We start from the raw sequence: 14290 nt of genomic DNA on the forward strand, positions 1-14290 counted from the left end.
TGGGGGAGGTTAGCAGGATACTTAAAAGACACTGGTATCTACTAACTAGTGACAGAAATATTGCACCATATGTCACGAAGACCCCTAGCATAACGTTTCGGAAAGGCAGGACATTGGGCGGCCTAATTTGCCCGAGCTATCCTATATAAAAAAATGATGATTGTCTGACAGCCCAGAATATAGGTTCACATAAATGTGGATTCTGTTCAGTGTGTAGATTATGTATAGAGCTGAAAGAATGTACATATAATCAGAGCCTGAGATTTGTGATTAGACCAAACATAAATTGTTATACACTCTATGTGGTCTACTGAACAAAAGGCCTGATGTCTGAATAAAAGACACTGGACAATTTTGCATTGACACATATTTGTGATCTTGACTTCTGGAGTGCTTGGAGTTAATTCTGAACCCATTGAGGAGAAGTTTCTTTTCCGGTTGAAGAAGATTTGGTGGCTCTTCCTCCTTCCTAGCGCCAATGACAATCTGTGCATCTACTCACGACATTTTACCAGACCATTACTGAATGTGCGCCATTTCTCCAGCCATCAGTATCCAAGTGTATATCAGTATTCCCAAGTATCAGCACATATAGATTATCTGCAATTCAGTATGCAGATGATCTGGTTATTCTGGATCACACCAAAATAGGCATGCAGCAAGTGCTTTAGCAGCTAAACCTTTAGAACTAAAATAACAAACTTATCACTAACGTCAAGAAGACACAAGTTATGGTTTTTGGTAAATATAAAAACTTACCCAAATAGTCGTGGGTACCTGGCCATTTACAAATTGGACAAATGCTCAAATATAACTACATAGGAGTGTGGTTTTCTGAAAACAAAAAGGCCAACTCACAACTGCAGCATCCGACAAGGAAACAGCTGTCACCTTTGCCTCTGTAAACCTTACAATAATCTACACAACCCTATGGCTAAAGTTATTATAAAAGTAGAGCAAGCAAAGTTACTGCCAACCATCTCCTACAGTCATCAAGCCTTTCCCGGGAAATTTCCCATTGCTTTAGACAAACTTCAATGCAAAGCCTACAGAGAATTTGTAATTTACCAAACTACATACGGCAATCACTGGTCCTAACCAAGTTTGGTCTGAACCAGCAAAACCTAAAATTCAAGGCATCATTTATGAAGTATCATCACTCACTGGCTGTAGTCAAGCCTGGAACTCTACAGAAAGCCCTACAGTAGATTTCCAGGGCATCAAACAACTCCTGGGAAACATACTTAACAAGTACGGCCGACAATCTAAATCTCTATTCGAGACAGTAACTGTAATGTCCGTTAAACATCAGGCCATTAAATTGATTCTTAAAAGCAGGTGCTCTCCTTGTTAGGAAAAGCTGACTTGGATAAGATTCACAACGCTTCCTATGGCCATTTAATTGACAACTCCTATGATATGACAAAGATGCAGCCCTATCTAAAACCGTCCCTAAGCATAAAATAAAGACAGTTATTACTCCGTGCTAGACTAATGGTCCTGTCGATACCTGAGGACAGATCCAACTGATTAAATCAGAACAGCCCAATGAGCTTTAGGTTCTGTGACAATGGGAAATAAACTATGCTCTATCTGCTATGTTGTTGCCCAGGATTTTTAACCACGAGTCACACCTTACTGAAGCCAATGTTTTTAACTAAGAAGATTTTAACCTGCCAAGAAGCCTGAAGCAATTGTTTAAGAGCCAACAGGCTGATGAACTTATATGGTTTGGCAAGTTTGTAAACATTGTGTACATTGCCATGAACAAATAACAAAATAGCGAGCACAAATGAGTTGATTGTATATAAATTCAAGCCAAGGACTATACTAAGTACCCATTTAATTTTGATTTTAAACAAATCAATCTCTTAAACGTAACTTAATACTGTTACAGTTGTTTGCATATTATGCATGAAACTGTGTTTTTACCCTGCTGTTTATTGTATCATTTTTTTGTAATTGACACAGTAAAGATTACTTACTTACTATCTTCTTTTGGCTCGGAGACATTCTCCCCTGGGGATGTTTCATATATAATGTTTCTAGGGTGGCAGCTGTTGGCGTGTAATATTGATTTCAGTGCTGTTTCTTTGTACTGAATCTTGCTGTGAATTTTGTTTTCTCAATGTAAACTGTCAGCTCAGGGTAGTTGTTGAGACAGACAAAGTTATTGATATGTTTCATCTAATTTTGCTTGTTGGCTGATACATTCATATAGAATCTTATGGAGCACCTGCCAGATTATGAGGATGTTGTCAATATAGCGTACCCAACAGATAATATGCTTGTTAAGGTTTTTCCTATAGCCAGTATTTTTCCACTTCACGCATGACGATACAGAAATGTGGTGGGCTTAATTTGCCCCCCACCCCCCCCCCCTCTGCAGTTTCTCTTTTTTGTCGGTAGAAGTCGGTTTCAAATGTAAAAACATTGTGAGCGCGTAGCAGTGCAGCATGTGCAATTAAAATTTAATTGGTTTTCCAAAAATGGCAGGATCTTGAGGAAAGTGAAGTTCAAACTGCTTCAATCCCATCTTTGTGTTTGATGGAGGTTGATAGGCTTAGTATGTCAATAGTTACCAGAATATAGTCTTTCTGCAAATCTACGTTGTCCATTGTTTGTATATACATTCTTGGAGTCCAGTCCATTATCTAGGAAGGTAAACTTTTCATAAATGACTGGAGTTCTTTATATATTTGCCAATGCAAGGCTGAATCAATACTGGCTATGCTGGGTCTAACTTGGATGGAAACCTTTCGAGTGCCAATCTTTCCAGTGGATTAATAGTTCATTCTATAGTGCACTTCCCACAATACTAGGTAATTTCTCATAGCATGTAATGTCCGAAAGTTAATGTCTAGCTTATAGGATGTAATCTTCATGGGGGATTACAATGTTTCCGCCATCGCCAGCTACTTTTCTGATCATTTTCGGATTCTTCTTTCATTGTCATACTTCTATGATTTGTCTGCCAACAGTATTGGATGGTAGGTCTTTCTTTTTCCTAGAATTTATGACGTTCCTGTGTCAACCGCTGTACAAACCAGATCAATCGAGTTCACTTGAGGTAATTGCAGAGTTAAAGATGTGCTTGGTTTATATTTACTTGTCAGTGTATATGAGATGTCAATTCCTAACTCATTGGCAGTATCATTAATGTAGGCTGTTGTGTCCATTGTACTGTCTTTGTTGGGCTGATAATGTCAAAATCAGATGGATCCCCTCCTGTTCCTTAGCTGTGAAGTCACTTATAATTCGCTCGGAATGGGTCAGTATAAGTCGTGGTGTTCTTTCATGGAAGAATGCCTGCAATTTTAGCTTGCGTACAAATTTGAATAAGTCAAGTCAAAACCACTTTATTCGATTAGTTAAAATCATAAAAGTATGCTAGACATTTATAAAACTATTTAAAACCTGTTTAAAAGTCAATTAATACAATATCAGTCATAATGACAAGTAAAAACCGTTTTAAAAAGATAATAAGTTTTGGTCTTTACTAGGTTTACCAAGTGTTGGACAAAATGACCAGCCTCTTTTGAGGATTGTAATTTGTGACTCGATGATCACTCTAGATGACAGGTAAATCACTGATTGGATGATGGTGTTGTGTCCTTCACATGTTCCTTCCTTTGTGATCTTGTTAACCCCTTCGATGCTTGTGACGGAACGGTTCCGTCACGAGCGCCGGTCGGGCTGTGCTTATGACGGAACCGTTCCGTCACGGCCACCCCCGTTATTTAGAACCTTCAGCACAGAGCGAAAATTTGTGCTGCGCTGAAGGTGTTAATACTTCGTTCTTTCATGTAGTTATCTGGTGGTGGTCTTGTTTTGGTATCTGGGAAATTTTCTATTCAAACTTCTAAAAATAAAATCACTGTCAGTTGTGTTGCTGATGTGGCAATATCACCAAGAATGTCAACGCCCGACGTTAAAGATGTGTCTGATGTGGACATGGCAAGGGCTCCGTTCAATTACTGTGGACTATATTATCATATTTTTTTAAGCAAAGGTATATACTCTATCTAATTATTAATCCAACTGGTCTCTTCTATATTTTCTATTCTTGCCTTTCTTTCAACAATATTGTATTGGTATTTTCAAGCACTGACAACATGCCTTCTTCAAGTCCAAACTAAGAAACCACTCCCTCTCTCCTACATAAACGAATCCCTAGTGGGTCGGCACAGAGTATTGAAAATAAACAAGTATAAATCATCACATTTTGGTCTCTCTAAGATAGGTAAGATCTCACGTTCAATGATCTCAAAGTAGGCCAGACTTCAGGTTCCATAGATAGCTTCGGCATCTCCATGATCGAGGGGATACCAAAGACAGCGCTTTCTCTGATAAATAGTCAAGCAAGGGACTTCATGTGCTTTCATATTTAATTGCCAAATCATAAAGTTCCCATGTTAATTTCTCCATTGCTAATAAATCTGTAGCTTGCGTGCCCATTCATGAATTATCGGAATCAAATCAAGGCTGATTTAATTCCGACAATAGACAATCAGCTCTTTCACAGTTAAAGTCATGTTGATGACAATTCCCCAGTCTGAAGTGGTGAGGTGCTTCAAAACCATAGGATGCAAGATTGTGACAGGGTCGGTCAAATTGGGCAACCCAGCACCTCCCTCACATAAATTTGGAGACCCTTCCAGAAAATCTCCAACCGGGGACAGGACCACAATAAATGCAGGTATTCTCCCTCTTGACCCCATTCCCTCCAACATAAGACTGATGTGTGCAGGAACGTCAATTTCAGTTTCATTGGCATAATGTGCCTTAGTGCCATACGTTCATACATTGACTGTCTATTCTGTACACTTTTGAGCATGGAGTGTATATCTGCTATAGTGTCCAACACCGGCATGTCAGAATATTCGTATATGCAATATGCTGTCATCACAGAACATACACCCATGTCATTGGGCCCCACATCGGTAATGACTAAGTATATACTAGACATTAGGCCCTTAGATAATATATAAGTGTAAAATATGTTTTCTCTTTAAGTTACAGCCATAATTGCCACTTCTCTATTTGGTGGGTGCATGACCCAATGCCACAACCGGCAATATTACATCTGGTCAGTCTCTCTGAGCTGAAACTCCTTGTTGCAGTGGTCTAAAGATGTAATTTCCCCCTCCACACAAGCAAAGCGTGAAGCATTCTACAGCCCCTGTCTTCCCAGCACCCCACTCCCTCTCTTGTTCTTCCTGGAGACAAATATGACTTTCATCACCAGGGGTATATCAAGAGGAAAAGAGATGAGATCTTGTCTCCTTGTAATCGAATCACATATCTCTAAAGTGGATTGTAAAATCTCAAAGTAATACTATACAGGAGGTCTTGTGTGATTGGCCATCCACAGGCTCTACCAATGTTCTTGTCGCACTGCAGTTGCACCCATATGTATCCAGTCTCGTTCTGTCTCATATAAGGACAAATAAAAAAAAATACCCTAAGTCAGAAAAATGAATAGAAGCATTTTATGTCCGGCAATGCCAGGCCACCTAATCCACTGTGCGCTTTCGGCCCTTTCAGTGAAATTTGAGCTCATATAAAAGTATCAGTGGTCAATTGAAGAGACTATTTCTGGGTTTCTTTCTGAGAGGACTTGGAATGCAGGCTAGGTAAAACCAGGAACGGCCCCTCGTTTAGGGCAGGGAGACCCTGTCCCCCTAACTTTTTGGAGACATAACAAGTTTTGGAAATGGTGGGCACAGGTTAATTTAGGTTTTGTACTTGACTTACCCTCATTAGAGTTGTGGTCCCTACTGGACAGGGTGCCTACCTCTGCCAACTAGAGACCCAATTTCTAACAAAGAGTGTCTGTCAGGCTGAGCAAAGGTCGGCCTAATAGACAGTCCTTGTGTTCAGGTCAGGCAGCCAGGCACTATACATGCGTAGGCACCTGGTTGCCTGAGCTGAACGATGTCACAGCCCTGTAGGTGTGACCTCCTCAGCCCTGCAAAGCGCTTCGAGGTACTGCCCCTTGTGACGAAGCAGAGTGTCACTAATAGCCTCGGACCTGGGACTTACGTTTTAAGCCCTAAAGCGTCCAGGGCTGAGTGTCAATGGCCAATTGAAGAGACATTAATTCAATTTATGGGGTTCTCATTGGGAGGGATTGGAAAACATAAAGCAGCCTGGGTAAGACCATGATCGGCCGGTCCTTCAGGGAGGAGGGGCCGGGCCGCCTACCTTTTTGCAGACATAAAGAGTGTCTGTCAGGCGGCGCAAAGGTCAGACTGACAGACACTCCTTAAGTTCCGGTCAGGCTGCCAGGCCCTATACAGGCCCTAAAGACACAGGAGCGGGTCTACCTGAGCTGACCTGTGCCAGGCTGAAGATGCCAAAGCTCTCTTGGCATGATCTCCTCAGCCCTGCCAAGCGCCTCGAGGTCCTTCCCCTCATGACAAGGAAGAGTGTAACTGAAAGCCCTGACCCTGGGCACTTCTGTTTTAAGCCCTAAAGTGCCCAGGGCCGAGAGGCAATTGGTGACCTCTCATCACAGAGTGGGGTGAGGTCAGCAACTCTCCCTGACCCCCATCCCACTCTGTGACAAGTAAGAGACTGCTGCATCCTCTCAGTGGCTGACCTAAGGTCAGCCAATAAGAGGAGGCAGCAGTCCCAACCCTCCAGGAACCTTGGAGGCTCCACCGCTGCAAACAGTAATGTTTTTTGTTCTGGTTTAGTGCATGCACGTGTGCGTGTTTGTATGAATGTATGAGTATTAGTGCATGCATGCTGTGAATAGGTGTGTGCATGTGTATGTGCTTGTGAATGGTGGGTGTATGCATGCATGCATGCTTGTGAATGTATGGGTGTGAGTGAGTGTGCATATAGATAGGGGAGTGTGAGTATGTAAGTGTGTGTGCATGGCTCACCCACTCAAATACTGGCCGCCACTTGTTAAGACATTTATTTTCACTGCAGCTATGCTGCTAAGCCAGAATATGTAAAAGATTCTGCCGTCTATGCATATCAGTTGTAATTGCATTAAACTTGGAATATTTTGCAGTATAAAGGTTACAAAGCACCAGTGTGATGTAGTTTCCCAGATATTTTTTCCCCTTAGCTAAGTGAACAGAGATGAGTCCATTAAGGCTATATTTGATTGATTGTGGCAATCCTGCATCCAGCAACATTGGATTTCTCTAAGTAAACCCTTAACCTAGACCCCTCCCACAATACTCTACCACCTCTAAGACTGTCGGAATAGAGGTTTGCTATACCCTCAATGTCAAAAATATGTTGTCCGCAAATAGATGGATCTTGTGTTGTTCGCCTCCAAATTGCATCCGCTTAATATCTGAACGATACCTAATATGAGCTGCAAGAGGTTCAATGACTAATAAGAACAACAGAAGGGACAAGGGGCATTAGTGTACCTCTATGTAAGGGACTTGTCTTTGGTTAGGCCCACTAACCAATATTCTAGATTCTGGATTCTTATAGCTGACGTCAATCCATGTCAACATGTGTGGCCCCAAACCTACCTCCTTGAGTAGCCATTGGAAAAAAGGCCAGCTTACTCTACTAAATGCTTTTTCAACATCTAACGACAGAATAGCGAGATGGAATCCATGTATCATGATAAAATGAGTGATTCACCTTGTACGTATACACCTCAGTGTGCATGAAATTCACTAAGTGAACATGATAGTGGTTCCACAGAAATAGGAAATAAGGAGAGGCAATATTGGGCATTCCTACCTTATGCCATGATATATTCACAGAGGGTTGGAGATAAAACAATTTTCGCAAACTTGGGCTAAAGGTTTTGTAAAGAGCGGGCCAAATACCTGTAGGAAGTATTTTCCTATGTCTACTCACCTTAACACCTGGGCGCAGCCTGGAAGAGGGTGAGCGAATAAGCATTGGAGGAGCCGGGCAACAGCTCGAGAAGCACCTGCCTGTTAATGGACTGAAAGCGACTCTTTGGGTGAGAACCAGTGAACTGAGTTAAAACATCTGTGCAGTAATGCAACAGTATGGGGTAAGTACTGATATTACCCACGCTAGACCCAGACCCAGGAAGAGAACTGCTTGGACCATAAAAGAGGGGCAGCTTAATAGCATCAATAGGCACTCATCTATTCTTGTACCAGGACACTAAGTTGCGTTGTGTACATTTTCCCACATTTAGTAATTACAGAACTTTTCTTCTTGAAAGTCAATCATTAAGTTGGACGCTAGTTTATTATAGTAATGTGAGATTCTTAATTACTGAGCTACCTCACTAGAGAAGTCAGTTACTGCTCGCCATTGTTACCACTGATAGTCAAGGGCTGAAGTGGTTATACTTGATGAAGTTTGCAGAGTCATAGAAGAAAACATGGGACATGATGGACATCATGGAACTCATGGAACATCAGAGGCATACAACCGCAACCCCCATAGTTAAGTACAAATATCACCTGATTGCCCCGTGGCCCTCTTAACGGGGTCTGAGAGTCATCTAGTCTTAAAGATGCTAAGTCACTGGTTAATTAAACCATTGATTAATTGACACGAGCTGGAAGTTTTGCCAAATAGTGAAATAAATAAGGCAAGATTCAAGGAGATGTTTTTCAATTATTTTAATTTTAGGTCCAATTTTGAAGTATGCATAGATATTCACAGTGGTGGACATTGCAATTAACATGTCTGAGATACACATTGGTAGTTAGAATGGTAAAGGTACAACTGGAGCCCTGAGAAGAGAGATTAAACACTGGATTTAAAGAAAGCTAACTGTGGTTGCATGCTTTCATAACCATACATGGTTTTGATGGTAAATAAGATGGATGAGTATGGTGACGATCCAGGAAGACTGACCTGTTGAGTGGTGGTGGATATGGGGGTTTCACTTCCAGCAATATGATCTTAAGGTTAGCCCTGGCTAAAAGATAGTCGTAAATACAACAGGTTTCCTTCCACATAAGTAATCCCCTAAAACCCTGCTTGAAATTAAAGTTGCTCAGGACTTCGACTCCTTTATTGCATAGTCACGGACACATTTTCTCTTGCTGAAATTCTACAGATTAACTTCCTATTGAGTTTTGTGCTAGGTTAACCAGCACACCATTAATAGCTTTCCCGAAACCCTGAATTATAACCCGGAGGCCACTGGGATTCTTTTCCTGGGAGAACAATCGGGTTAACTGCTTCTTAAAGTAGCATGGCCTCTCCATTGCTATATTTTGCCAGCTGTGTCAGAAAGCTTTGAATTTAAGATTTGTTAGGTCATCAAGGTTTTCAAAGTGTGAGCCTTTGAATCAGGTCATTCACAGATATTAAATTAGTTCACCTTAAAAATGATCCCTCATAAAAAGGATCTACAGACAAATTATCATGCATTATTTAACCTCACCTTTCCCTTTCTCTAATTTAAATTCTCCATTACAACCTATTTTTTTACAATGTATCCCCTACTGTACTGAGTGTATCAGGACATCCTTTTGCCGGTGGCCTCAATGTTAATTTTGTTGTTATGATGTGAACTCTGACAAGAACCCAGGACCAAACCTGCTTTTTAGGGGGGTGGGGGCAGGAATGCAATGCATTATTTAGTTTTTTATAAGTTGCTTATTAGCTGAAGAGGACACATTCTTAGAAGGCTTTTTAATTAATGGGTAATGGAACACACATTTTACCTCAAATCTTTTAATGCCTTAGATACCCAGTGTCTTGTTTATCAGTAGGTTGGGGGTTTAAAACCTTATGCCTTAATAAATTTGAACCAACAATGAGGTGCTGGATTAACAGTGTTACCATGTGAGTTGACAAAAGAAATCTTCCTGGCAGAACTACATAGGTTTTTGAAGGAATATTTAAAGTGACTCCAGTTTTATATGATGGTGAAAACAGATTTACTTCTCGCTCTTCTTAGTGTATCTGCACCACTAGCCCTCTCAAGACCCTCTGTCTGATGATCTGTGTTGAGATGTAAGATTTTAGGGTCAGACAGTCTTTTACTTGAGTGTGTTAGATCATTCCTTTGGAGAAGAAGTACCAGGTGGCAGGAAAAACTCTGGCACTGGAATAGTTGTGTCTAGCATCTAGTTCCTTCACAGTTGGTATTGCTAACCAACATTGAAGAAAGCTTTCACAATAAAGGTCTCAGCAAAGGGTTTGGCGTCAAAGAGGTTCTTTGATGTAGAGGGTCTGCTGAATAGTTCTTTTATGGGTTCTCTAACCACTAAAAACACTAAAAGCATTGTGATTGACAACAACCTAAACATAAAAGTTATGATTTATGATTCTGATTTCTTACTGTGTCCTTCAATTCTCATCAAATATGATTAGCATTGCAGCTTCCTGTGATCATGTAATTCTGTCCTACGGCCCTATGTGTCTTAGATGCTGCAGAATGAGTGCTATTGCCATAGGTCAATAAAGTTTTGTGAAATGTTTAAACACTACTTCAATGCTAGTAATGGTATATACCAGTGGTTCTTGTCAGGGGACCCCTGGGGGTCCGCAAACCTTCTCCTGAGGTCCACAACAGCTTAGAAAATTAATTATTATTAACAGATTAATAAAATGTGTATAAATACAGAAGCAAAATGTACAATTAACATTTTTTAAACGGTCTGGAAAGGCGAAGAAATGTGAAATTGCTAAAAGTTGCTAAAAATCAAAAATTTGTATCACAAGATTGATTTGTGAGAGCAGTGCAAATGCATCAAACAGAATATAGTACAGACCATGGGTGGCCTCAATTGAATTTAGAAAAGCTCTAACCTTCCTATTAAAATTAAAAAAAGGAAATGTTTATATATTTGTTTGCAACTTCAATACAAAATTTCATAATTTGTGTATTTATTTGAGGAATGCTTTTTCTGTATTGTTTTGTGGTTCAACTCAATGCTTAGGCCAGGGTCCCTGGCTTCAAGTAATGACTAAGTGGGGGTCCCCAGATTCCAATAATAGTTCAGGGTCCACAGGAGTCAAAAGGTTAAGAACCATTGGTATATACATATCACCTTTTGAGAATATATCACAACCTAAACAATCCCCCTCTTGTGTCCTAAGATTCTCATCCCACAGTGTAGCTATGGTTATTAAAATATACTCTGCCAATCTGGTTGTCACTTACAAAGCAATCCTCACATTTATTTATATAACAGTTGAAATGAAAACTTACCAGAGTAATATTCTACCAGTTCATGAAGAGTGGAGAATGTAAGGCGGGGAGAGATATATAACCAGCCATTTTCTAATCGGTTTATGCGATAGTGTTTGATTGAATCCCATGATGCATGATTGGTCCGTCGAATGGACAAGGAATAGCCTCCTGCAGGAGAAGTAACATTTCTGTGAAATACACCAATGAGAGCAGAGAAACAAGAAGTGGCGTTACCAAGTACCTGCTATGTCATTGAAGTAACACGTTTTATGTAATTTCCACTCCATATCCACCTGGCTGATATACTATTGGAAACACAACAAATCCATGGGTGGAGGAGACCTCTTTTGGGGTGCCATCGGTTTCAACCCTTCCCAGACTGAGTTTTCAATCTGCAGGTTTAGCATTGAAGAGTATGTGAGCCTCCAAAAGTACTCCACATGAGCCTTTTTCCACCTTTAGATCTTTTGTAAGCATTATTTTCCATTTAAAATGCCAGTCAGGTGGGGCAAGTTCATCACCCTCCACCTGCTGAGTAGAATGTTGCAATAGGGGAATTCGGTCAGTACTAATGGATTTTTGTACAAGTTCAAGTTAAGGTTTGGGAAGTTCTAGGGAACACAAGGACCGCATAGCTCTTTTGAGCGGTGGGTTTCCATATGCAATGTGTGGATCTGGATTTTCAAATAATGATAACATCAACTTATTTCTATTTTCCACAGTTTAGCCATTTCTAAGTGCTGTAAATAGAAGAGCTATGGTATAATTTAAAATGAATGCATCTATCTGTATCAGAAGGATTAAAAGCTTTACTTGCTATGCTCTTGGGTTTGAATGTTTGCTCGCCACAGATAAATGCCAATTCTTTACAAACTTGATAAGGGAGTAAGACTGATATTTTGAAACACAGTGAACTGAATCACTTCTGGGAACCTCATGACTGAAACAAATGGCCATGTTCCCTTAATATAAGGACTGTTAGAGACTACATGTGCAAACACTCTAAGATACTGGAGCTGTGGTTGTAAAAGCAGGCTGCACTTAAGGGACCTTTGAAATTTAAGTCAGCTCATTGTGGGAGAGGGAGGAGTTGGAGTGATAGCTTATAACAACTAGTTTTACCTTCATCGGGAATTATTAGCTGGCAACTGCATTCTGCCCAATGCCCCATGGACTGTTGACCCCACATAAGAGAGCAAGATGGCGCAGAGTGTCAGGGACACCTGCGTGTGCGTCACCAACTGCCCAACAGACCAAGGAAACTCTAGTGGTTTTTCTTTCAATTTTCTGTCTGTGTGAGGCAAATTCTTATGTTAGTATGATTTTCTTTCATTACTACAATTTAAAACAATACACTAATAAGTAGCAATGAATAGAACAGGGGCAACATACCTTTAATGCTAGGTAAAACTAGGAGGGTGTACCAACTGACACATGTCCCTTTCTGTGATCCCGTGATACAAACAAAATTTAACTAGCTGATATAGACTCACATCTAATGAAACAGTTTGATGGAAAATACTAAAGAAATTTAAGAAAAGCAATGCTGATGGAAACCCTGATTTAAATGTGAAGATGACACTAATTATATATTTATATTTCCTAGAAATGTATTATGAAAGTGTCAATCTACCAAGCTCCACACAGCTTGTAATCTCCTTTCTCTATCTCATCATCTGTCCTTTAACTAACCACATAATGGATTTGCATGATATCAACCTCAGTGAGATAATATTGCCCACTTTACATCAAGAGGGTCCAAATAGATCTAATCACCCTATCCCAAAAGTCTGGTAGCATCTTCGGAGCCAGTGACTAACTCTTCGGAACAAGTATATTTGACATAAACTAGACTCATTATGTTGATACAAACAACATTCCAGGGTATTTTAGAAAAGTCCAATCTCTATGAGTAACCAGAAGCAGCCACATAATACTCTTTTAAATGAGGTATGCACTGAATTGTGTATGTTTAACTTTTTATATATAAAAACCTGGCATTAGGTTTTATCATGCAAAACAGTAACTTAGCCAAGTTGTTATCTCATCCGGCTAATTCAGGTACAATTTGTTTTTTCAAAATATCCATCTTGTGTTGTCAAGTATTCATATTAGATAAGATTGTGCTTACCAACTGGAGAACATATGTGCAAATTAAGAAAAAACATTTTTATTATTAAAAAAATACCCTAGACAATAAAATAGCTACAGAGAAAAGAACTTGGGTCAAATAAACCAACTGAAAAGCTTAGGAATCAAAATGAACAATTATGTAAACAAACATGAATTCCCCCAATATCAGCAGACAATAAGCAAGCATTTTTAAAGTTACCAGAAATTTAGAGCCAATACACAAGAAGATATTGACAAAGTATTCCAGGCCAAGATAATTCAAGTAGAAGCATATGCTTTGTTTTACGGTTCATGTAGAAAAGGGAAAAGAATTAACAAAGTCAGGCCTATAAATAGACAACATTTATCAACACAATTTAGCCACATTCTAATATTAAAATAGTTGACCTCTAAATGAGTGAGGCATTTTTCAGTGGGCATTCATTTAGTTCTCTTAGATGAACTATCACAACTACCCAAGCTTTCATTGCAACAAGTAGAGAGTTGTATGGTCCTGACCCAGCAGCAAATTAAAAGAATTATGAATGATTCTAATAATGAGTTTAACAAGGGATGGGACTCACCTTGTACCAGAAATCAATCAAAGTAGATTACAGTTTGTATATATAATGATGAAAGAGCGCCAGGATATAACAATGAAAGAGAGCCAAGAGATTATATAAATAATGTAAATGGGCACAGTTATGGGGATAACAGCAAGCACTTGGTCTAACTTATCGACAAAAACTGAACGCCTGCGTAAACTCACTCTACTTATATCGATTGATGCTGAGAAAGAGTTCTATCAGGGACATTGGCCATTTTTGAGTCAGTTCTCGATAGGCTTGGGACCCTACTTCCGTCAATGGGCATGGGCTAGTTATTCAGATCCTGTAGCCTCTCTTCAAGTCAATGGATTGCTCTCCCATACATTCTTTATTTCTAGAGAAATGCGACAGTTGTGCCCTCTGTCATCACTCCTGTTTGCTTTATAAATGGAGCCGATGGCAGAGCGAATTCAGTGACACCCCCTTTTGGAGAGAGTCTCAACGAGAGGCC

General features: G+C 39.9%; 1 protein-coding gene across 1 annotated transcript in view; it reads right to left on the bottom strand.

The window, feature by feature from the left end:
• Nucleotides 1-14290, bottom strand: part of SLA2 (Src like adaptor 2) — a 241505-nt gene that overhangs the window by 49724 nt on the left and 177491 nt on the right. Inside the window, exon 6 of the mRNA XM_086932350.1 lies at nt 11138-11287. Coding sequence (XP_086788476.1) covers nt 11138-11287 — 150 coding nt within the window. The remainder of the gene's footprint in view (nt 1-11137; nt 11288-14290) is intronic.

The sequence above is a fragment of the Lissotriton vulgaris genome, chromosome 7, assembly GCF_964263255.1.
Source record: "Lissotriton vulgaris chromosome 7, aLisVul1.2, whole genome shotgun sequence".
Taxonomy (NCBI): Eukaryota; Metazoa; Chordata; class Amphibia; order Caudata; family Salamandridae; genus Lissotriton; species Lissotriton vulgaris.